Source organism: Delphinus delphis, chromosome 18 (genome assembly GCF_949987515.2).
Source record: "Delphinus delphis chromosome 18, mDelDel1.2, whole genome shotgun sequence".
Classification (NCBI taxonomy): Eukaryota; Metazoa; Chordata; class Mammalia; order Artiodactyla; family Delphinidae; genus Delphinus; species Delphinus delphis.
This window is the reverse complement of record NC_082700.1, coordinates 24,040,817-24,067,383: the sequence shown is the minus strand read 5'-3', so window position 1 is coordinate 24,067,383 and position 26,567 is coordinate 24,040,817. Positions and strand designations below refer to the sequence as shown.

At 37.2% G+C, this 26,567-nt stretch overlaps 1 protein-coding gene across 1 annotated transcript; it reads left to right on the top strand.

Moving 5' to 3' along the window:
- The first annotated feature begins 6 nt into the window (after positions 1-6).
- Positions 7-22,203, top strand: AKAP11 (A-kinase anchoring protein 11). The gene is made up of 6 exons (XM_059995504.1): positions 7-1,110; positions 3,100-3,255; positions 6,320-6,403; positions 7,183-7,229; positions 9,830-9,990; positions 18,252-22,203. Exons 1-6 carry the CDS (start codon positions 83-85, stop codon positions 18,390-18,392), a joined length of 1,617 nt encoding a protein of 538 aa, XP_059851487.1. The 5' UTR covers positions 7-82; the 3' UTR covers positions 18,393-22,203.
- The last annotated feature ends 4,364 nt before the right edge of the window (positions 22,204-26,567 follow it).

Genomic DNA, 26,567 nt, shown 5'->3' with positions numbered 1-26,567 from the left:
CAGCTGCGAAAGTGTGACAGATGAGTACGCAGGTCACATTATCCAAATACTAAAACAGGAAGGTGGTGATAGTGAGTTAATAATGGACCAGTATGCCAATAGACTTGCTTATCGGTCTGTTAAGTCAGGATTACAAGAAGCATCTAAGACAGCCACAATGAAGTGCAACTCAAAAATGTTCCCTGTGCAGAGCTCACAGGTGAAAACCAATGATGAACTGTTACTCTTCTTAAGTAAAGAACACCAGCAAGGAGTAGATAAAAAAAGACAAAGTAAAATAAGTGGAGGTTACCTGCATAAAAACCCGACTTGTGAATGGACACGGGATACGTGCAGAAATGAGTGCTTGGAACTGTATAGTTTTTCAGCCTCTCTCGCTCACAACATTACAAGAGATGTTAAAAGAGAGCTGACGGCATCTGCAGTTGGCTTGCCAAAATCCTTAACAGATTCTTGCCTTTATGAAAAAAATGGATGCGACGAAGATGCCGAGTCTCACTTCGAGCCAGAATTTCCCACGTCTCTTCAGCCTTCCTCACAAAATCACAGATTTTCCCACAGCACCGGCAGCTTGAGTGGGCGTGGTTACGGAGAGACTGTTGTTCCAGCTGTAGAACAGTACGCTAGCAAAGTAGTGGATGACGCTTTAGAGCTGAGTTCAGGATCTGCAGTCTTCCACGTGTCTGAGACCACAAAAGCGGCCGATAGGGTCACTTATGCAGAAAAGTTGTCGCCTCTGGTAAGTCAGACTTGCAGGTATTGTGACGGGAAAGAGCTCCATGACTGCACTGGAAATTCATGTCCACACTTTCCCAGACCAGATTCACTTGCTGGTAGTAAGCCAGTTTCTAATTCAAAATTTAGCAACGTCTACCAGAAATCTAGGGTTTTTCGTCTCGATGTCCCTCAGATTCACATTGATCTTGATAAGAAGACAGTGCTTGCTGAGAAGATAGTTGCAGAAGCGATTGAAAAGGCAGAGAGAGAGCTGAGCAGTACCAGTTTGGCAGCTGAGAGTGGGATCGGACAGGACGGTGTCATCTTTGCTGAAAGCCTCACTACTGAGATAATGACGTCGGCGATGAGGAATGTTGGTCAGGCCGTTAGCAGGTAAGTTTCCGATTTCTTTCGGGTCTTGAGATGAAGGGAAAAGTTAACTCGATCATTTGTGTCTTAGGTCCTGTTCAGCAAGATATGATTATTTTTAATCCTAAATTAACAAAAAATATTCCCTATTACACTTGTGTATCGTTTTATAGCCTGCCTGTTACTTTCATAGACACTGTCTCATTATCCCACAACAGCCCCTTGAGGGAAGGAAGGTATGAACCGTTTACTGAGCTGGAAGGTGTGGCTTAGCGTGGATAATCACCTTGTACCCAAGTTTACAAAGCTGTGAAGTAGGTAAAGCTGAATCAGAGAATCAGCTGGAGAATTTTGTACAGCAAATATTGAGTATCACCATGTTAATGTACTACTGTGAGATTAAATTTTTATTTCTGTTCACAAAGGTAAGTTTTCTTAAAAAGAGTGCTCTGAAGAAAGCAAAAATCCTCCAGATACTTCCACCCCTGCCATCACTCCTCTTGATAGGCCACCATCTAAGGAGACAGTTCTTTCTGATGGTCCTGCAGTGTTCTGCATTTCAGTAACCGTGTCTTGTGCTCAGCGGTACTAACGCCTTAGTTAAAATATTCACTTTTAACCTTCTTCCTCCCTGGGAAAACATCAGGACCATCTTGTGTTATCAGTTTGTAGGATTATTTTTGTTAGTCTCACAGAAAGAGAACATTTCTTGAGGAGGAATTTAATTAAGCCACACGATAATGCCGGATATTTTAGTAGCTTCTGTCAAAGCCATGACAAGCACTGCCTCTTTTCTTGGTCATCTTAAAATAGGGAGATGCAGGGAGTTAGTGCTGGGGGTGGCAGTGGGCAGCAGCCGGTGGGGTGCGGTGCAGTTTTCAGTAGGTAGCAGGGAAGCTGCTCTGACATAGTAACATTTGAGCAAAGAGCCAAAGGTGGAGAGAGAATAAGGTAAGTGGGAATCACACGGAACAGGGTTCCAGGCAAAGGAGTGGGACTGTGCATGTTGGGGAAGCAGCAGAGAAGCTTGTGTGACTAAAGCAAGGGAGCCAGGGAGAGTAGGAGACCAGTGGAGGTTATGAGAGGTTGTCACACCTGATGTGTGTTATAGGGATTTGGACCCTTATTTTGATTGACGAGAAGCCACTAGAAGATTTTGACCAGAAGACCAGCATTTTCCCTCTTCATGTTTAAAAATGTGGGGCAAGATAGGGGTATGGGGTTAAGAGATACCAACTACTATGTGTAAAATAAGCAACAGGGATAAATTGTACAGCACAGGGAAACAAATATAGCCATTATTTTGTAAAAGCTTTCAACGGAGTGTAATCTATAAAAATATTGAATCACTGTGTTGTACACCTGAAACTAATTTAATATTGTAAATCAACTATACTTCAATAAAAAATTAAAATATCACTTTAAACTGTTACTCCAGGATAAAATGTAGAAGGGACAAATACAGTAATTGAACAGTGACTGACATTCCTTGTGAAGATGGGCTAAAAATAGAAATGTCTTTTCATTGAGAAAAAATGAGAGAGGTTATGATCCAAGCTCAAAATCTTGAAGAGATTTGGCTAGTTTGATTATAGGCTTGACAGTACTAGAATTTCTTGGACTACGTTTTTTTTGTTCTTAAGCCAGAAAAGGGGTAATTTTTGGTACAAATAAAATACTGTCTTACAAAAACTTAGGAACTTGTGCTCCTTCATAGAGGTCCCAGTTGAAAATATGAACTGCTTTAAAGAGAATTTAAATAAATGGTGTGCTTGGGATGGATCCATAATAGATGAACAAGATGAGTTAGGGTAACTTTGAAGTTAGTATGCTCTCCTGCCAAGTGTCTTTATTAGCAGACACAAACCAAGGGTTAGATGGATCATTGGTCTAGCTCCTGAATATCACTTCTTGTTTTTGTCATCTGTATCATCCAATGGATAGTCCTATAATTCAGAATCTGTTGCTTTTGGACTTTCTTTCTTTCTTCCTTACTTTTTTTTTTTTTTCCAGTCCAAAAGAAATAGAAGACTTTCGGTCAACTGAGTCTTTTGGTAGCCAGCAGATGAATCTCAGTATTGGTGATGACAGCACTGGTAGCTGGTCCAATTTAAGTTTTGAAGATGAACACCAGGATGAAAGCAGTAGTTTTCATCATCTAAGTGAAAGGTGACTATGATTTTGCATGTAATTACATAGTTCAGGTACTCAGACCTCAGAAGTAAGCTATAAATTTACATTGAGTTAGATTTTAAAATTCTGAATTTGAAAATCTGTTATTTTCAAAGTGTATTTTATTGCTGACAGTATATTTCTAATGGTTTTGACATTTATTAAATACAATAACTAGCTGAGCTAATTTTCTTTGAATGTGCCCATAGTTGATTTGAAAAATACTTCATACATTTGAATTCTATACCCTTTAAGCTTTACTTGGACTTCTCATGAATTTTTGAGGAAAAAATTTTCTTTCTCACTTTAAAGAGGGTACTTTTTTTTTTCTCTAAAGGATAGGAAAAAGAACAGTTATCTGTAAAAGGCATTGAAATGGCCCTGTAATTTTCTTGACATGAAAGTAGTATCTTTTTGGGGGAAGGATTCCTTACTTGTCCTTTCAGGAACACTGTAACTTGAGCAATTTATACTTGAATGACTGAAAATACATAAACTCATTATAAAAACATGGTTTTGTACAGTAAAAGTCACTTCATATATCATTTTCTCAGTTAACTTTGTTCATTAAAATAGTTTTGGAATATTTTATTAATTATAACAGTTGTTTCTTATATTCTTAACTCTGTAAAGGCCTAAATGGCTTTTCACCTGTTAGAACAGCAGAGAAGCTGCTTAACTCTGTTAAGGCCTAAACGGCTTTTCACCTGTTAGAACACATCATCTCAGAGTATTTGATTTGTTTGATGCTTGGATTAACCAGTAAATATTAATATTTTTTAAAGTATCTGTTTTGTCATAATTTCTTAAAATGTGACGTAAACCACCAGTATTTTACAAAATCTAAATCCAAAAAGGCAGTCTTTAAAACTGGTAGCAGGAAGTGGGGGTAATGTCACAGATCATCATTTGGCCCTTCCCATAACTTTAGAGTAGAATATTAAACACTTAAATTCTTCTCTCATCTTTGAGAAGCAGGCTTCTAGAATTTCAGTTGGGGGTTAACATTGTTGCTTACAGAATCCTGGTGTTAAAGTGGGAGAACAAGGGTTAGAGGCTAGTGGCATTAAGAGGACTGTAGCTGGTTGAATGACTTGATATGGAATGTTATCTAATTTGATGAAAAGCGGGAGGCGCCTACCAAGGTCTGTCCTTGGTTCTTCCCCTTCAGCATTATTTTATTAGTGGTGTAGAACACTTAGTATTTGTGAGTGACTCAAAACAAAGATGAAAAGGTAATCCCATTAACAGAACCAAGGTTCAAAAAGACCAAATCAGGCTGAGGCTAAACTAATAATGTTTAACCTAGGTAAATGCATTTAGGTTCAGAAAATTAATTATTTGAATTCAGGACGGGGAAAACCTGACTTGATAGCCTTTTGTCAGAGAAACACCTGTGGTTTTAATTGACTATAGAATTAATAAGAACTAATGATGCTGTGTGGCCTTAAGGTTCAGGCACAAAGAAAAACTTAGTGGGGCTCATCCAGGGTTGGTGGTGTGCTCGCCTCCCAGAGATTAAGATTCCCTGGGTCATTGGAGGGTCCCAAGATTCTGTAGGCTTGATAAATCCCTCAGAGTATTTTAAAGCAAGTGATTTAGAGACCACACTTAAGATACATGGCTTTAGTGTGGAAATGGGTAAGAATTTTAATTTTGTAATTTTTTCCTGTGCTTAGATAATCATTCTATTGATAGAAGTAAATATGGTGTTTGAGATCATTAATTTTCTTTCTCTTCGGCTCACAGCTGTCTATCCATTCTGTATTTCCATATTTTCTCATTTTTGGTTTGTCTGGGAACAGACTACATGGGCAAAAACTCTGGTTGGTTTAATGGTTTTATAATAGATCTATATTTGTTGGAACATAATGTCGAAAAGACACTGATCAGTTTTAACTTTTATTCTGTAATGCATTATGGTTTGTGACAATGTGATAGTGCTAGAGTTAATATGGATATGTTAATTATTGAGATGGCCTGGAAAGTATTTAGAATTTTAAATCGTCATTCCCTTTTTCGGTAACCTTGTCAACATTTACTGACGCATGAAAGATGATTTTATGTTAATTCATTTTTTAGAACCAAAATTTTGGTTTGTGTGACTATTAATTTTTATAATTGTCTAGCCTAATATGGGAAAATATAGCTGCTTATCACTGCAAACTAATGTGTGCTTACTAATTATTTTAATGATTAGAATTTTTTTAAATTGCATGTTTAGATTTTAATCTGAAGAACTGAATTTAGTTTTGTTTCTGAACGCAGTTGCTTTTTGTGTTGTAGCGCTTTGCCGCACTTGTAGAATGTAGTTGCTTTCTTCTTTTGATTAGGCAGCGTGAGAAGGTATCTGTGTGGCGTCAGTGACTGGCTGATCAGACAGGTGTAATGCTTGATTAGACCTTGGTTATTCAATATTCTGAAGAAAATGTATATTATTTGCCACCTACTGAATTATACATAATTAATGAAATGAAGGTAATTGACATAATAAGAGTATTTTAAAATCAGAAGACAGCTTTTCTCCCAGTAGTTAGAAAAGGTCTATTTGGGACTGTGTTTTGGTGTCTGCCATCCCATCCCTTTCCCCATCCTCCACCACCACCCTGGCCCATCGCTGTTTGCACTATCTAAAGACTTGAGAGAATGTTAACCTGTGGTTTTTTTGTTTTTAAACTTTATCCAAACTGAAGAGCATTGGCTTTCTACAAATTATATCCTAAGCTTTGCCATAGACAGTAATTTCATTGTGAAACTTCTCAGTTCATGCATTCATTTACTGTCCTAAAAGTCATTGTCTTAATCTGTAAAATAAATACACATTTAGAATAATTTTCGTGAACTTTTGAGGACAAGTAAGAAAACTCCCAAATCTCTGAAGCTGTCAAATACCTTGTACAGTAGCAGCGATGGTCTTTACGTAACTGCACAGATGCTGCACCCACTGTGGCAGCTTCAGAACATCCGCTGTTACCACTGACGCATGCTGTTCCAAGGAAAACCAGGGTCGTCTTTACCATTCATTTGCTAGTTCAGCTGTGTTCTTTTCTTCCTCTGGCAGTAATGGTAACAGCAGTAGCTGGAGCAGTCTTGCTTTAGAAGGAGATTTGTATGAGGACAATTTATCCTTTCCAACATCAGACAGGTTGGTCCAGTCCAGAAACCTAAACACTGATGAGTCTTTCACCACTAATGCATGAAGTCATATTCTTTAAAAAATGTGGGTTACAGTGCCAATGTGTATCAACCTGCTTTTCTCCTATATTTTGACATGATTCTGCTTGATAAATTTACATCTAATGAAAAAATTCAACTATGCTAAGATGTGACTGACGTCTAATTGCAAAATGTGTTAATTCTATGCATGTGTTGCACTGCTTGCTATTTTTCATTCTACCAATTACTGTTTCATTAAAAAGAGCTTGCTTCCTACAGGATTTCTGTTGTTTTGTTTTGGTTTTTTGTTTCTGTTTTATTTATAAGAGAGGTATAGAAAAAAATGATTTTTTACTATGTTAAAAAAATATACAAATGGCATCAGCAGAAGCATTAATAAATAATTATTCATGACATTCTGCAATATTCAGATGCTGTGTTATCTAAAACCAAATTAGAATATTTGGCTTTAAATTATTTTAAATTAAATTTTATTATGTAATTACTTGACGCTGTATAGATATCATGGTCAGGTAGAACTTCTCAGTTATTGATAACTTACCTTTAGGCATCATTTGCAATTGAGATTTTAACATGAAATGGTGTGAGAAGCAAAGCTTCCTTTTTATCGTCATTTCTCCCCTTTTTAAATATCATATGTCATATTGTATCATTCATTTTTTACCACGTTTTAAGAATTTGCTTTAGTACCATTATTAATTAAAGCTTTTTTTTTTTTTAACTGCTTCTGCTACTTCATTCGATAAGTGATGGGCCAGATGATAAAGATGAAGAGCATGAGGATGATGTAGAAGGTAACTAACTGACAATTTTTTTTTCAAGTTTTTTGCATGTTTTTTTATAAGGTTCTTTAGAAAAGTCTTTAATGTTTGTGTTTGTACATTTTCATCAGAGAGGCGCTGGGTTGTTACAAATCAGGGTTTTTACATTACAAACCAGGGTATTCTTTTTTGTTTTGTTTTGTTTAAATTCATTGATTTATTTGCTATAAGATTTTACTAGACTTGGAATATTAAGCAATACAGACATACAAAAATAAAAGACATTTATAATAACCTATATGGAGTCAGATTAAATGGGAAATACTAACTGAAGACTTCTAATAATAACTGAGAAAAAAATCATTTTACATTTCACAATGGTATTTTTCCCCTTCCCTTTTGGTTATTAATGTCTTTTGGGATCCCTTCAATACAATATTATTCATTTAAACTATTCAATGTAACTTGAAATAATATTTGTTGGAACAAACTTTGATTTATTTTTAAACTGTTTTCCATTAAAATTACAAAAGTTTGTAACTAGAGTAGACCCAAGAGAAGTTCTTGTCCAAATTTCTTATTGTACAGATAATAAAATAAAGGAATTGAAAGATGAAGAAATATTCCAAATCAAGGTATTCTTGACTAATCTAACCAGTGTCAGATCCTTTGCTGAGCAGTTTGTGTTATTTGATTGCTAAACTAAGGAAGTACTCATCAGTGTAAAGACCGAACTACTTTAAAAGAATTATTCAATTATTTGAGAGAGAAATTCATGATAATCTCTTCATATAATTATCTTTTTCAAAATATAAAATTCTTACATTATGAGATATAATTTATTATATCACATGTCAGTTTGTTTTGCTGTCAACCTTACATAAATCAAGAAGTAAAAATAAAAAAGATATTTTAAAATCGATTCTTCCTTCCCTCAATTCCAGTCTTACACTCACACATATATTTGAAGAAAATATTCGTTTCTTCCTTTGATGAACATGGTTCCAAAGATATAAATACTAGATACCATTGGTCACAGGCTGTTCAGTATTTTTTTTGTAACTAGGAATAAACTGGGAGGTTAATTATATGTAGATATGTCATTACTCAGCTTTAGAGATTATAGTCATCTCTCATTATATAGAAAATTGTAGCTAACTTTCAAATTTGTTAAATTAGAAATTGGTAACTTAGATGGATTGATGTATATTTATAAATGATTCAAAATTATGGAAATCCTAAGGCAACAAACTTCATTTTTTTGGTTATTGTTTGTAATTGCAGGATGTCAGTTCTTTCACTTTTCGCTAGGGTTGAGTAACCTCTCCAAAGACAAGTCACTCTTAGGCCAGGCAACCAGGAACCCTGAACTGAGAAGTCCAGTGGTACAGAAAACACTTCAACCCCATGACCTCTGCAGAATTTACAGAATGGCCCAAAGACTGTGTCTGGTACCGTCGTCTACCAGACGCATTTTTGACTGAAAGTCAGAGGGGAGAGAGGAGGGAAATGATAATACATTTATGCTAAGAGAATAGTGTGGACCAATTTTTTTTAAATGAAAAGTTTTAGGGGTCAATACGAATCCTAAAAATGATTGGTAGTGGTCTAGAATGCCCTGCAAACTGTAAAAAAAAGAATCAGGGACATTCACCAACAAATGTCCATTACTGTTGCAAATTGGTGCCATGTCTGCCAGCATGCCCCGCTGCTGGCCTCTTGTGTGGGAGGCCCACCACTAAGCAGCAGTGTTAAACGCACGATACTGGTCCATGGGCATTAGTTTTATAGTCAACAGGGATTCATCTTCTTTATGTTGAAATCATAATTTTCATTAAAAAATAAACTTGAGAACAGTGTCTTACTTATAATAGGGGTGTATCAGAAAATTCCCTGGTTTAGCTTTTGGGAGGTAAGTGGTTGCATATGACTTTTTTTTTTTTTTTTTTTTTTTTTTGTATTTTGCCTAAAGAGTGAAGTGATTAAGAGCGTGGAGCCAGACCGCCTGTGTTTATTTCCTGGCTCAGCCATTTCTGGCTGTGAGACTCTGGATCTCTCTCTGCCTCAGATTCCTCACCTGTAAAATGAGATGATAGCAGTTCCCTCCTCACAGGGTGCTTGTGAGGATTAAAGGAGTTTGTATATGTAAAGAGATTAAAACAATACTTAGGATGTAATATGTGCAATACAGGTGTTCACTGCTGCTGCTATTTCTCTTAGTTCAGAAAGCTTTCTTAAAGTCCATTTAATATATTTATTTGAGGTTTTTATTTGTGTTTTATTTATATTTTGATTGTAGCATTTTAGTTTTTTTTTTTTCTTCAGCTTTACCTATAGATTATATTTTGACACAAATTATGGTATTCGTGAATTGGCTCTTGAATTCAATACCTCAGAACAGAGTTTTGGCATCTGTCACAAATGATCAAAGCTGTTCCTTTGTTTTAGCATTATTTTGCATTTTCAAAGTAATGCTTTAGTTGATGTTATGGTACAATTAAGAAAAGATGAATTTTTTTCCAGAATTCCTTGGAATCTTAACAAATGGAAAATGCGTATATGTCCTTGGAAAGCAGAGCACTGAGAGTTGAATTGATGAGTTTCACTTCATATCGTTTCAATTTAAATATTAGGTTCAGAGCAAGATGGAAATACTCTGCTAATTACGAATGTTGACACGGAGCCATGCACAGTAGACCCCCAGCTAAGGATTATTCTTCAGTGGCTCGTTGCCTCTGAGGCCAAAGTTGCAGAACTTTATTTTCATGACTCTGCAAAGAAGGAGTTTATACAAGTAAGTACCTACATCATAGGGTGGTTGTGAGGACACGGTATATGATGTTCTGTGTCACATGGTTGATAGAAAGTGGGTAAATGCTCAGGTAATAGAGTCCAGTGGTTGGGCTCAGTATCAGCTCTGCCACTCTCTAGCAGTGTAACCTTGGGTAAGTTCACCAGTCTCAGTTTCTTTATCTGTACCGTGGAAATGAGTATAGAATTTACCTTGCAGAGGTTTGTGAGGATTAAGTATAATACTGTAAAAAAAAAAAATGCTTAATCTACTGCCTGGCACATCCAAAATTTTCAGTTAGGTGCCTTTAATAAGCATTTCATGAGTTTCCTGTCTTATCAATTGGATGGACCTATAACTTCAGGTCAAATGCACTGGAAATAAGGAAATCAATCATAAAGAACTTGGGGGAAATAAGAGATTTACAAAATTATAGTTATTTCTGGGCAAGTGATAGTGTTTGTGGAAATAAACCATGGAAAGGATGAGTCATATGACTTATGGTCTTAACACTCTGTAATGCTTGGGTCACTGATGTAGAACTGAATGAATCAATCCATATTAGAAATAGGGTCTTACTGGCAGCAGAAGTTCTGGGAAGTACTCCTTGGTGTGAGCCCTCCCAGAGACCACCATTAGCCCCACCAAAGAGCCCGAGTAAGCTCCAGTGTTGGGTCGACTCAGGCCAAACAACCAACAGGGAGGGAACCCAGCCCCACCCATCAGCAGACAAGAAGATTAAAGTTTTACTGAGCTCTGCCCACCAGAGCAACAGCCAGCTCTACCCACCACCAGTCCCTTCCATCAGGAAACTTGCACAAGCCTCTTAGATAGCCTCATCCACCAGAGCGCAGACAGCAGAAGAACTACAGTCCTGCGGCCTGTGGAACAAAAACCACATTCACAGAAAGACAGACAAGATGAAAAGGCAGAGGGCTATGTACCAGATGAAGGAACAAGATAAAACCCCAGAAAAACAACTAAATGAAGTGGAGATAGGCAACCTTCCAGAAAAAGAATTCGGAATAATGATAGTGAAGATGATCCAGGACCTCAGAAAAAGAATGGAGGCAAAGATCGAGGAGATGCAAGAAATGTTTAACACAGATCTAGAAGAATTAAAGAACAAACAAACAGAGATGAACAATACAATAACTGAAATGAAAACTAACACTAGAAGGAATCAATAGCAGAATAACTGAGGCAGAAGAACAGGTAAGTGATCTGGAAGACAGAATGGTGGAATTCACTGCTGTGGAGCAGAATAAAGAAAAAAGAATGAAAAGAAATGAAAACAGCCTAAGAGACCTCTGGGACAACATTAAATGCAACAAGATTCACATTATAGGGGTCCCGGAAGGAGAAGAGAGAGAGAAAGGGCCCGAGAAAATATTTGAAGAGATTATAGTCAAAAACTTCCCTAAGATGGGAAAGGAAATAGCCACCCAAGTCCAGGAAATGCAGAGAATCCCATACAGGATAAACCCAAGGAGAAACACACCAAGACACATAGTCATCAAATTGGCAAAAATTAAAGAAAAATTACTGAACGCAGCAAGGGAAAAATGACAAATAACATACAAGGGAACTCCCATAAGCTTAACAGCTGATTTCTCAGCAGAAACTCTACAAGCCAGAAGGGAGTGGCATGATATACTTAAAAGTGATGAAAGGGAAGAACCTACAACCAAGATTACTCTACCCAGCAAGGATCTCATTCAGATTCGAAGGAGAAATTAAAAGCTGTACAGACAAGCAAAAGCTAAGAGAATTCAGCACCACGAAACCAGCTCTACAACAAATGCTAAAGGAACTTCTGTAAGTGGGAAACACAAGAGAAGAAAACAAACCCAAAACAATTAAGAAAATGGTAATAGGAACATACCTATCGATAATTACCTTAAACCTGAATGGATTAAATGCTCCACCCAAAAGACACAGGCTCGCTGAATGGATACAAAAACAAAACCCATATATGTGCTGTCTACAAGAGACCCACTTCAGACCTAGGGACACATACAGACTAAAAGTGCGGGGATGGAAAAAGATATTCCATGCAGATGGAAATCAAAAGAAAGCTGGAGTAGCAATACTCATATCAGATAAAATAGACTTTAAAATAAAGAATGTTACAAGAGACAAGGAAGGACAGGACACTATGTAATGATCAAGGGATCAATCCAAGAAGAAGATATAACACTTATAAATATATATGCACCCAACATAGGGGCACCTCAATACATAAGGCAGCTGCTAACAGCTCTAAAAGAGGAAATCGACAGTAACACAATAATAGTGGGGGACTTTAACACCTCACTTACACCAATGGACAGATCATCCAAACAAAATTAATAAGGAAACACAGCTTTAAATGACACAATAGACCAGATTTAATTGATATTTATAGGACATTCCATCCAAAAACAGCAGATTACACTTTTCTCTCAAGTGTGCATGGAACATTCTCCAGGATAGATCACACCTTGGGTCACAAATCAAGCCTCAGTAAATTTAAGAAAATTGAAAGCATATCAAGCATCTTTTCTGACCACAATGCTATGAGATTAGAAATCAATTACAGGGGAAAAAAACGTAAAAAACACAAACACATGGAGGCTAAACAATGTTACTAAATAACCAAGAAATCACTGAAGAAATCAAAGAGGAAATCAAAAAATACCTGGAGACAAATGACAATGAAAACATGATGATCCAAAACCTATGGGATGCAGCAAAAGCAGTTCTAAGAGGGAAGTTTATAGCTATACAAGCCTACTTCACAAAACAAGAAAAATCTCAAATAAACAATCTCACGTTTCACCCAAAGGAACTAGAGAAAGAAGAACAAACAAAACCCAAAGTTAGCAGAAGGAAAGAACTCATAAAGATCAGAGCAGAAATAAATGAAATAGAAACAAGGAAAATAATAGCAAAGATCAGTAAAACTAAAAGCTGGTTCTTTGAGAAGATAGACAAAATTGATACGCCATTAGCCAGACTCATCAAGAAAAACAGGGAGAGAACTCAATAAAATTAGAAACAAAAAAGGAGAAGTTACAACAGACACCGCAGAAATACAAAGCATCCTAAGAGACCGCTACAAGCAACTCTGTGCCAATAACATGGAAAACCATGAAGAAATGGACAAATTCTAAGAAAGGTATAACCTTCTAAGACTGAACCAGGAAGAACTAGAAAATATGAATAAACCAATCACAAGTAATGAAATTGAAACTGTGATTAAAAATCTTCCAACAAACAAAAGTGCAGGACCTGAAGGCTTCACAGGTGAATTCTATCAAACATTTAGAGAAGAGCTAATACCGATCCTTCTCAAACTCGTCCAAAATACAGCAGAGGGATGAACACTCCCAAACTCATTCTATGAAGCCACCATCACCCTGATACCAAAACCAGACACAGCTACTACAAAAAAAGAAAATTGCAGACCAATATCGTTGATGAATATAGATGCAAAAATCCTCAACAAAATACTAGCAAACAGAATCCAACAATACATTAAAAGGATCATACACCATGATCAAGTGGGATTTATCCCAGGGATGCAAGGATTCTTCAATATATGCAAATCAGTCAATGTGATACACCATATTAACAAATTGAAGAATAAAAACCATATCATCATCTCAATGCAGATGCAGAAAAAGTTTTTGACAAAATTCAACACCCATTTATGATAAAAACTCTCCAGAAAGTGGGCATAGAGGGAACCTACTTCAACATAATAAAGGCCATATATGACAAACCCACAGCCAACATCATTCTCAATGGTGAAAAACTGAAAGCATTTCCTCTAAGATCAGGAACAAGACGAGGATGTCCACTCTCACCACTCTTATTCAACATAGTTTTGGAAGTCCTAGCCACGGCAATCAGGGAAGAAAAAAGGAATACAGATTGGAAAAGAAGAAGTAAAACTGTCACTGTTTGCAGATGATATGACACTATACATAGAGAATCCTAAACGTGCCACCAGAAAACTAGAGCTAATCAATGAATTTGGTAGAGTTGCAAGATACAAAATTAATGGACAGAAATCTCTTGCATTCCTATACACTAATGATGAAAAATCTGAAAGAGAAATTTAGGAAACATTTTCATTTACCATTGCAAGACAATAAAATACCTAGGAGTAAACCTACCGAGGGATACAAAAGACCTGTATGCCGAAAACTATAAGACACTGATGAAAGAAAGATGATACCAACAGATGGAGAGATATACCATGTTCTTGGATTGGAAGAATCAGTATTTTGAAAATGACGGTACTAACCAAAGCAATCTACAGATTCAATGCAATCCCTATCAAATTACCAATGGTATTTTTTACAGAACTAGAACAACAAATCTTAAAGTTTGTTTGGAGACACAAAAGACCCTGAATAGCCAAAGCAGTCTTGAGGGAAAAAAAATGGAGCTGGAGGAATCAGACTCCCTGACTTCAGACTATACTACAAAGCTACAGTAATCAAGACAATATGGTACTGGCCCCAAAACAGAAATATAGATCAACGGAACAGGATAGAAAGCCCAGAGATAAACCCACGCACCTATGGTCAACTAATCTATGACAAAGGAGGCAAAGATATACAATGGAGAAAAGACAGTCTCTTCAATAAGTGATGCTGGGAAAACTGGACAGCTCCATGTAAAAGAATGAAATTAGAACAATCCCTAACACCATACACAAAAATAAACTCAAAATGGATTAGAGACCTAAATGTGAGACTGGGCACTCTAAAACTCTTAGAGGAAAACATAGGAAGAACACTCTTTGACATAAATCACAGCAAGATCTTTTCTGTTCCACCTCCTAGAGTAACGGAAATAAAAAGAAAAATAAACAAATGGGACCTAATGAAACTTAAAAGCTTTTGCACAGCAAAGGAAACCATAAACAAGACCAAAAGACAACCCTCAGCATGGGAGAAAATATTTGCAAACGAATCAACGGACAAAGGATTAACCTCCAAAATATATAAACAGCTCATTCAGCTCAATATTAAAAAAACAAACAACCGAATCCAAAAATGGGCAGAAGACCTAAATAGACATTTCTCCAAAGCAGACATACAGATGGCCAAGAAGCACATGAAAAGCTGCTCAGCATCACTAATTATTGGAGAAATACAAATCAAAACTACAATGAGGTGTCACCTCACACCAGTTAGAATAGGCAGCATCAGAAAATCTACAAACAAATGCTGGAGAGGGTCTGGAGAAAAGGGAACCCTCTTGCACTGTTGGTGGGAATGTAAATTGATACAGCCACTATGGAGAATAGTATGGAGGTTCCTTAAAGAACTAAAAATAGTATTACCATACGACCCAGCAATCCCACTACTGGGCACATACCCAGAGAAAACCATAATTCAGAAAGACACGTGCACCCCATTGTTCATTGTAGCACTATTTACAATAGCCAGGTCATGGAAACAACCTAAATGCCCATCGACAGACGAATGGATAAAGAAGATGTGGTACATGTATAGAATGGAATATTACTCAGCCATGAAAAGGAACGAAATCGGGTCATTTGTAGTGACGTGGATGGATCTAGAGACCGTCCTACAGAGTCAAGTAAGTCAGAAAGAGAAAAACAAATATCGTATATTAACGCATATATGCGGAACCTAGAAAATGGTACAGATGAACCGGTTTACAGAGCAGAAATTGAGACACAGATGTAGAGAACAAATGTGTGGGCACCAAGCAGGGAAAGCGGTGGGGGTGGTGGTGGTGGTGGTGGGATGAATTGGGAGATTGGGATTGATATGTATACACTGATGTGTATAAAATTGATGTCTAATAAGAAAATTAATATTTAAAAAAATAAGCATTTCGTGTATTCATATGAAAAAATAGAGTTATTCTTTGTATTTAATTGCTTCATAATTGTGCCTAGTAATTAGTGTGTCTCTTCTGTTAATCCAGTTTCATTAGTGGCATAAGCACTAATGAATAAGCACTAAGCTGGCATAAGCAAAAGCCAGTAAACATTTAAACATTTAATAAGGGACAGTAGTTTACTTTAAGCATTTAATAGGGTTCTAATAATGGAACATTCAGGTTAGTTGCACTAATAGGATATTTTTATTGATAACTTACTGTGTGCCGAGTACCTTACTTTTTTTATATAAATTTATTTATTTATATACTTATTTATTTTTGGCTGTGTTGGGTCTTTGTTGCTGCGCATGGGCTTTCTCTAGTTGCAGCGAGCGGGGGCTACTCTTCATTGCGGTGCGCAGGCTTCTTGTTGTGGAGCATGGGTTCTGGGCACGTGGACTCAGTAGTTGTGGCTCACGGGCTCTAGAGCACAGGCTCAGTAGTTGAGGCGTATGGGCTTAGTTGTTCCGCGGCATGTGGGATCTTCCCAGACCATGGATCGAACCCGTGTCCCCTGCATTGGCAGGTAGATTCTTAATCAGTGTGCCACCAGGGAAGTCCCCAACTACCTTATCAGTCGAGATTTTTAGTTTACAGTCTTAAGGTTTTTGTCCAAGAATTTTCCTTATCAGAACTTTGGTTTAATCTTACTATGTAATATAGAGTAGTCCAAAGAATAAACAATGTAAGATGATCAATAACAACAAAAAAGGAAGAATCAAGTTACTCTTGATTCCTGGTTCAGAATTTACAAAGATACTGTTGAAAGAAGTATGTGAAAAAGATATTATGTAAAATCTTTTTTTTGTATTTTGTTGTCTTTATTTATACTTCTTGGATTTTTCCAGTATAGATTTCTGTTTTGAGGCAGAAGGAGAAAATAAGACACAAAGGATGCTCAGGACGTGAATTGTCAAGGAGAAAGAATGGGCAGGGAAAGTATTAGAACTGACCTTAGGGAGGCAAACATTTTCAAGTTATTTAGTCTTGGATAAACTGAGGGCTAAGGAAGTCCCTAGGCAGAGCTGAGTGTAATGGTGCTGGGGTAAGGGAACCTCATCCCGACATAACCTAAGAAAACATTCTTGCAGTTCCTCAAAAAGTTAAACACAGCGTTATCATATGACCCAGCAATTCTACTCCCAGGTATATACCCAAGAGGAATGAAAACATATGTCCATGGTAATGTTATAATAGGCCAAAAGTGGAAATATCCTAAATGTCCATTAACTGATGAATGGATGAATAAAATGTGGAATATCCACGCAGTGGAATGTTATCTGTCAATAAAAAGGAATGAAGTAGAGACATGCTGTACCATGGAGGAAACTTGAAATCATTATGCTAAATGAAAGAAGCCAGGTCACAGAAGACCATATATTTTATGATTCCATTAAAATGAAATGGCCAAAATAGGCAAGTCTGATCGACTGAAAGTAGATTAGTGATTGTCTAGAGTTGAGGGGGTTTGGAGGAGTGGGGAGTGATGATTAACAGGTAGGGCTTTTTTTTTGGTGTGATAAAAGTGTCCTAATATTGATTGTGATGGTGTTGCATTCAACTCTGTGAATATAATGAAAACCATTGACTGGTATATTTTAAATGAGTGATTGTATGGTATGTGAATTATATTGCAGTAAAGCTATTTTTAAAAAGGTTAAGCATATTTATATTACAAAAAATTAGTTTTTACAGAACTAAGTAGAAAAAAAATGAGTGAAGACATGTTCTGATTGGTGGTGATAGTTTATTTAAACGTGCATTTATTTACTTAAAAAAAATTGGGCTATAATTGATATATAACATCATATTAGTTTCAGGTGTACAACATGATTCGATATTGGTATATATTGCAAAATGCACCACAGTATTTAATATTTATTTACTTTTTTTTTTTTGAAACATTAACATTTCTTAACTTAGAAAGCCATGTTTCCGTTGAGGCTAGAGTGCGTATTCCAGGGAAAAAAACACACTATGTGTTGTGGAAGGAAAATCCACATCCTTTTATTAAACTTGACATTGTCTTTATTATTTTATGTTCCTAATTGAGGGTATGGCAGATGTATTTAGTTAGGTTAAGAATTTCCTGTAGAAATGTAGCCTCTGTACGCCCACACAGAGGGCGTGTATCTGCTGGGTGAGGTTTGTGGGATTCTGGCTCCAGCAATCCCAAAGTGTCATTCTGTGGAGGAGAGTACTTATAAAAGCCAGGAAGGAAAAATGTTTAATTTGTGTAAAGAGTGGTGGTTTAGGGGAGAAGACCTTGTTCCAACTGGGAAACAGTATTTTACTGCGAACACCAGGGTTCTTAGTTTTATCTGATGTTTGACTTAACCTTTCTTTCTTACTAGCTTTCAAGACGATTACAAGAAAAAGGCTGGAAAGTGGGAGACCTCCTGCAGGCTGTGCTTAAATACTATGAGGCGGTGGAGAAGATGTCCAACGACGAGAGATCTGAGTCCCTGTTTGATTGGCTCTTGGAAAATGCATAGAACAAACTCCAAACCAGTATATTTTATTATTTGTTTTGAGAGAGGAAGGAACAGATAAAGATGCATAGGGTAAAATTTGAATAGTGAATATTAACATTTAAAGTGAATTGGGAGGAAGGTAAATATAGCTTTTTAAGTGCGTTGTGTCATCACATGGTATATATAGTTCAAACTTTTGTAATCTCTCAAATATTATCTTCGTTTATTCTTCTATACACATGTGTAGTGTGTTAAGACCCTAAGAACATGTATTTGAAGGCTTTCAGGGACATTCACTGACAGCATTCTTTTTGCATCCAAATAGTGCTGCTAGAATTTGCACTGAGGTGGCTGAGGGTGGGTGACAGGGATAGGGAGTTATATTTTGCTCCTTTGCAAGCAAATGGTATCCTGTTAATAACAAATCTCACATCAAAAAATAGCATCGAGGCTAATTTTTTTTCTGACATCTTTTGTCCTATTTTTAAGGGTCAATTTTATTTTCATGGTTCACCTATTGGTAGCTTTTTGAATCCCCCAAGTTATTTAATTTCTTAGAAACATAAGTAGTTTAGGTTTCTATAAATATCATAAGTGGTAGTTTCCCCAGCCTTTCATCAAATGACATTATTTGCTAATGTTACCAATTGTTCTGGCATGAAAGCAAGTGTGTGTGTGTGTGTGTGTGTGTGTGTGTGTGTGTGTGTGTGTGTGTGTTGTGTGCGCGCGCGTGCGTGTGCGTAAAGGAGAACTTTACCTTGCTAGTGGTTGGTACCCTCTTTTATTTTACTCTTTTCTTGTTAGAAACCCACTGTTAACATTAAAAAGGTGCTTTAAAATAAAATGTCTATAAAGATTGTGCAGTAAGAATTTTTATTTCTTATTCACTCTTTTGGGTCCCCAACTTATCCTATAAATGAAAATAAAGGTGCAAAACATGTTGACATTTTAAAACTTAATGTGAATTTGGAAATGCATTTAGAAGCCCAATAATTATTTTCACTGTTGGGATTTTGGAAAAAAAACACCCCACTTTAGCAAAGATAAGCTTTTTCTAGAAAAAAATGGGACCCTCCCCTGAATCCCGTCCCCAGTGAAGTGTATCTGCACTGTTTTGTAAAGTCCTCTGATGCAGTCTTTCTGGGCTCTGCATTTTCTACTACTTGTCTTTAGTAACTGCGAGTTGACCTGCATGGAGGACCGGGATTGTGTTTTGTATGTGAGGGTATGTGTGTGTGAATTTTTGGTTCTTCCATTAGCAGATTTTGTAACCCTAGAGTAAATCATTTTTTGTGGGAGGCTTTGGTTTTGCTCTGTTACATTTTCTTTTTTCTTGAGCACTGACTGTTCTGGAAGCTGCACAAAGTATAGAAGACATAGCACCCACCAGGGGACAAGGAATAAGGGCACTTACATTAATTTGAATTATAATTACAGTAGAGAAATTTTATTGCTTTTTAAGAAAAATACCAAAATCTATTTAAATATTTCAAGGTTACACTGTGTAAGCTTTGTTTTTTTCTCAATTTAAGATAAAGAAATAGAGCAGGCCTTAAAAATAAATTTTCCTGAAGTTTCTTCAGGTATTTTTTTAAGGTGGAGAAATGCAGGAAATGCATATAACCAGAATTGATTCTGTCTTTAGCTTCTCAGAACTTGATATGCAGCAGCACTGGACTGGGTTTTTTAAAGTTAGGAACCAGGTTGTTATGACATAGATTGATTGGTTATTAAGCTTAGATTGAATTTTTACGAGTGTATAACTATCAAGTTGTGTTTGTTGACTTCGATGTATGTACGGGTTTTATTAACAGCAAAACTGAGTTCTGAATTTCTTTTAAGCTAAAATGACAATGTATTAGTTCTGTAAAACTTTCTGTACTTGAAAATGTTTGTTTATTTCTCTTATGGTAAGATTTTCCTCATATCTTTGTTTTCTTTGCATTATCTGGAGCTGTGATGGATTCAGAATTCCCTTATTCAGCCACTGCGGACTGACAGACCAGTCCTTAGACACTAGCATGCATAGTACTAATCACAGTGGAACTCCACACTTCTGTCAGTTCAGTGCAGGGGTGTAGAGAAAAATATTAAGTGTTGGCAGATGTGAAAAGAAACGGGAGTTAAGCTTCCATATATAGAGAGAAAACATTGGAGTTTATAACAGTATCTTAATCAAGAACAGTCTAAACTTACTTTGTTTAAAGGCACTTTGTGATTTTTCCAAAGACGTTGTAGATCTATTTGGTTGCTCAGCCTTCAGAACAGGCCTGTTCGTTGAGGACGACTCTGTCTTATTTTGTTAAAAATATACTTGGCATGAGTAGATTTATTATGACAGTGTAATACTGCCATTCTGCACACTTTGGCCCTTATGAAATATGATATTCAGAACTGTTAAAGCTGTGTTGTGCTTTGGGTTGAATTCTCTGTTTTATCAGTTTCAGAACCATCGAAGGATCTGTGGAAAGAAAGTGAAGGAGGCCTCTGACGGGGTTTTTAGAACATTGTTTCAGACTGAAATGGAGCACTTCTTTCATATTCTTCTTTTCCCAAGCCAAGATTAAATTACATTTATATTTTGGGTATTATTTTGATTTTGAAAATATTTCCTGATTTACACGAAAGGAATGACACGGAAGAAAATTACAGTATCTATTGGATGGTGTGACACAATTTAATGGAGTAATAAAATCTTTAAGAATATTCACTCAGTGAATATATGTGATAACATCTTCATATTTTGAAAAACGTTCCACTTACCCTTTCAGATATTTGATGTGAATTAATTCAATTCATAATACTTTCATTTTGCTTAAATAAAGGTTTTATTTTACTGGTAGGAGAAGTTAATCACTTAATTAAATGCATCAGGTATAAAGTGGAAGCTAGTTTACCCACGTGACTTTGATATCATGCACGTTCCCCAAATGCAAAGTTTAACCTTGACTCATCATCAGAGTCTAGATGCAGATGTCTTCTTAGTTAATTATTTAGCAAATATTATTCTTCCACAATTAAAATGATCAACTTCCCATCAATCTATTGCTTTAAATTTTGTTTTTTCAAGGGAAACTTTCCACAGAATTTTAAAAAAGGAATGCATCCATATTCAGGGTGTAGGGAAAATACTTTCCACTTAAAACCCTGTCCACCTGTCACCAGCACATGCAAGTTAGAGCTTCCGTGGGAATTATGAAATTGTACTAAAATGAAATGCATTTTTTCTCATTTTCATTAGAAGACCCTGCACACACTTACTCACTCACTGTATTCCTGTTCTGAAGATGCAGATACAGTGTTGGTCACTCTTGTCACTTTATTTATTTATTTATTTTTTTAAACCATCCATGTACATTCCTTTCACATGGGTAGAAGTATAGTTCTAGAAGTTCATTGTTTTGTTTTTGTTGAAATGTTTGAATACTATTTAATATCAGGTTTTAATATTTCTGGATTTAACTACCTTTGGTTACTTGTGCAGTGTTAAAAGTAATTCACATTTTTGTTTAATATACCAGATATAGAGCAAAAGCAGCTTTGAGTAATTGTAGCTGTTTGTGTTGAATTACTACATTTAAGATCTTGCATAACAGTAACTTTTTGTTTTTTTGCTTTTCAGTAATTTAATATGTTCATTTACCAGAATACGAACTAAAATTTTGTTTTAGCAGTGGCTCAGAATAAACATTTCAGAAATTACTTTTGTAATAATGTGCAATTAATTGTTCTTTTATCTTTTTCCAGTTGTTTAAGTCTGTGATCTTTCTCTCCCAGCTAAGAATTCCCCAATAAACTTAAGAAATGCCTGGCCTTGGTTATCAATCTGTAGTATCTTGTTAACATACTCAGTATTGAACTAAAGAACAAAGGTATCGAAGTGGAATTGCTGTGACAGAAGGCACATTGAACAACCTCAGTGCTTCTAACATGGTTTTCAAGAAGAACGGAAGCTGGGAATATTTTTAATAGGACAGTGAATCCTAAGTTCTTATTCAGTTGCCTCTGAATGCTGACAGAATGACTTGGAAGGCTATTTGCTCAATTTGTTGTGGATTTTAGTGCAAAGTATCAGTGGAATATTGTGATTGCCTTGAATGTGAGCATGTTAGGAAGCTCTCTGGCCTGGATTGAGCACTTCTTCCATAGGATATAGAGATCAGACCTTTGTCATGCTATGTAGCATCAGGCACTTGAAAGTTAGGTGCCCGTTGTTTATTACTAATGGAATTTGACTCCATTGTAAGTATTTTAAGCCTAGGAATTAGAGAATGATTTTCTAGCTTTTCATGAATGTTTCAGAATGCTAGGAAATAATGATAGCATATAATGGCTTGGGTACGAGTGCCTCCCAGTCACCAAGAAAACAATTAAAAAAATGCTTTGCAACAGTAAGCAAGATTCCTTAGACTGTAATTCTAAAAAGGAAAAAGATTTCAAAAGGAGTGGGAAGTTGTGACAAATGGCATTTAAACAATTTTGCACATTGCAAATTGGGATGATTTGTGATCTGTGTTTTAGCTGGGATAGAGAGGGGGGTGAGGGACAGGGCTTGAAGAATTACCTCACATATTTTAAAGTATGAAAGATGGAAGAAGTCACTCTTGGTGCTACTATGCAAGAAGTAGAAAGCTGTGAGCCTTTTGCAGCATCGTTTACAGCAGGAACGATAAAGAGTGCAGGAAGGCTACTCCTTGGGAGTTATGGTTGCATTTTTTTCTCCATCCTTTGTAGTTTGGTACAAAGGAAAAAAAATTCCCCAATAAACTTCCTTCACAGGAGCACCCTAGTTTGTTTCCAGGGCAACCTGTTCTGTGAAATTAGTACAACCGCTTTAGAAAATGATTATTACCTAGTTAAGTTGGACTTGTGTGTGCCCTATGACACAACAATGTTAGATATAAACTCTAGAGAAAATCTTGCTTATGAAGACCAGGGGGCATGTACAATATTTATCAACAGTATAAACTGTGATATGTTCATTCAGTGGAATTTTATACAGTGGTGAAGAAGAACGATAGCCACATGCTTCAACACAGATGCACTGCAAAAACGTAGCAAAAGAAGCAAGACACAGAAAAATAAAAATGAGTCCATCTACAGAAAGTTCAAAAACAGGCAAAACCGTATAGTTGACCCTCCATATTTGTGGGTTCTGTGTCCCGGATTCAACCAACTGTAGATTGAAAATATTTTTTAAAAAATCCAAAAAGTTCCAAAAAGCAATCTTGAATTTGTCACGTGTCCACTATTTATATAACATTTGCATTGTGTTTACAATAATTTACATAGAATTTACATGTATTAGGTATGATAAGTGATCTAGAGATGATTTAAAGTATACAGGAGGACGTGCATAGGTTAAATGCAAATACTATGCTATGTTATTTTATATAAGGGACTTGAGCATCTGTAGATATTGTAGATCCACAGGGGTTCTGGAACCAGTCCCCCGTGATGACTGTTATATTGTTATATATACATACATGCACATATGTATAAATACATACATCCATTTACAGTCAAATATGTGTATATGTGTATAAAAATATAAGGGAATAATTAATACAAAATTCCGGATAGTGAATTACCTGTGGAGATGGGGGCCAGGGAGAGGATGCAATAGAGCCTTCCAAGGTACCAGTAATGTTCTGTTTATGAGGGGTAGGTCCCTGGATGTTCAGTTTATTGTTTTTCCTCAAATTATACACATTCTTTATATGACACTCTAAAATTTCACACTGAAAAAAATTCATCCAAAACAGATTACCCAACAGAATTTGTTCAAAGGGGCTGTGGGGTGTATTAATTAGGTGTTTTCTGAAATGTTTCCAAAAACAGCTTTGAAGAAAAATGATGTTTAAGCACTACTGAAGATTAAGGGGAAAAAACAGTCAGAAAACTCTTCTGTGTCTCCTGAATTGTCCCCTGGAAGACATACACATTACCTAGGTTTTCTGCTTGTCAGCCTTTTAGAGTTGGGGTGGGTGAGGGTGAGGGAGGAGACTGCTATCCACGGAGAGTCAAAGAGAAGTTATTGCCGTGGCCTCTCTTGTCTCTATGTCTGTGTTGAATCTCCTGGTCTGTATTCCTACATCTGGACTCCCACCCCACCTCCTGACACAGCTAGGTTATCCCCTCCTACCCTGGTGTTTTAACCAGAAGAGCCTGTTGCCCAGCAAAGCGACTGGATCTGAGGGAGAGGATGGAGGGAGGTGGGGCAGGGGAGGAGGGAAGGAGATGGAGGGAGAGGAGGCTTTAAGCCAGAACTAGAGCCATTAGCAGGAGTAAATGCCAGGAGATGAAAGGATACCATTTAGCCAGGGAATGCTGAAGAAGGGCACATCTGCAGCATGGCCAGTGTGGTCCTCAGCCGGGAGTGGGGAAATGCTGATCTCCTGAGAAGCTGCCTTGTGATTCAGTGTGAAGAAACAGGAACTGAGATGCTTGAGCTCTGGACTAAGGCGGTCATGTTGGCAGCTTGCTCTCGACAGTGGTACCCATGAACGCCCCAGCCAGGCTGGACTGGTCATAGAGCTGCAGGCCTGGAGGCACAGCCCTTCGGCAGATATCCTGCAGCCTCTCCCACGGGGTTCACAGGTAACCAACCCTGGAGCATATAGCGTTTTATTACAACAAGAGGTAGTCTTTGGGAAGGGACCACAGAAGCCCAAACTACCGGTCCAGAAACAAGGATGATCCCACTCTGCTCTCCTAAAGCTGCAATCTTACTTTGAGCCTCTAGGTGGTGCAGCAGCACAATCTACCGCTTACAAAAAAGCCTAAAGAGAACTTTGCAAAATGCTTCCTGCGACACAGTTAGCCTGACTGCTTGAACCATATCTTAGTCTCTTGCGGGCATTCCTTGTTTCAAATAAGCTGGTTTTTAGGGTCTTGCTGGTCTCTCCACTTCCATCCCCGCTCAGAATCTGGATCATTTCCTCAATTCTTTGCTCACTTCTGCTCAGGTTCACCCCTCAGTTTCAGGGACCTGTCATCAAGGGCACCCCCTGGAAGTACCAGGCACACGGGAGAGATAAGTGCAAGGGGTTCCTCATGCAGTCACATCCTGCTCGGGTGAGCAGCCTGCAGACTGTCACCGCCAGCATTCCTCGGGTGTTCAAGCCACCTTCTTCCTTCTTATTTTACCTGTTCCTACCTGCCTCCCCTCCAATACATCCTCGGTCACACCTCAGGAGCTTTTCTGGAATTTTCTGTTAGTATTTCACCATGTCCCTGCCATTTATAATTAGCTTTTATCCTAAGTGTACTCTGAATTTTACTCCAAATTCAGTCTCTGCTCAGTTTCACCTTATCAATATGGTTGTCCCTGACCTCGTGTGGGAAACAGCAACTACCTCCCAGCACTCTTTATCCCCTTATGTTGCTTTATTTTCCTTCTTAACCCCTTTTCCACCTGAGATAAGTATATATTTGTTCTTTTCATTCCCTAGAGAGGAAGCTCCCTGAGAGCTGGGGCTTGGCTGGTTTTGTTCTCTGTTGTGGTCCCAGCCCTAGAACAGTGTCTGGCATGTGGGGGGCACTTGTCAAATGTTTTTTGAATGAATGGGTGGATGGGTGGGTGGATGGATGGATAAGACAGATGGTTGGATGAATGGATAGAGAGTTCTGCCTTTCCCTAACAGACCAGTAGGAAAAGCAGTGTCCTGGGGGTTTGGAGCCTAGGGTTCTGGCTCCAGCTGAACCACTGGTGGACTTTGAACAAGTCACTGCATCTCCCAGGGTGGCCTGTTTCCTAATCTGTAACACGAGTGGGTTGGACTTCACGATCTGCAGCTCCTTCCTGCCCTGGCAGTTTTTGGTTTTATGATTACGTTTCCCAAAGGTGCCGAGGCTATAAGCCAGGTGACAGACAACATGCATTCTTGGCAAGAAACTGTTGCAATTAATAACTTGGCATCAAAAGATGCATTTATATATATAGATAAACACATAATTGCTCCATAATCTTTAAGGCTTTAAAAAACCATTTTCCTAAGAAAATCTTGTATTGGTCTTTGCTTATATTTCCATCTTGACCTCTGGTTCCATGTATTAATGATTCTGATTATTCTGACAAATAAAGGGATTTTTTTAAATAGTTATTGTTCTTCATTGGGGATCTTCCTGGGTTATTTCTTTATTTTTATAAGTTTATTTATTTATGGCTGCATTGGGTCTTCGTTGTTGGGTCTT

Bases quoted from the DNA above. Each gene is read 5' to 3' on its own strand.
- AKAP11 (XM_059995504.1), top strand. From the start codon at position 83: ATGGACCAGTATGCCAATAGACTTGCTTATCGGTCTGTTAAGTCAGGA. The intron at 6,404-7,182 runs GTTGGTCCAGTC...TCATTCGATAAG, and splicing joins TCCTTTCCAACATCAGACAG to TGATGGGCCAGATGATAAAG. The intron at 7,230-9,829 runs GTAACTAACTGA...TTTAAATATTAG, and splicing joins GCATGAGGATGATGTAGAAG to GTTCAGAGCAAGATGGAAAT.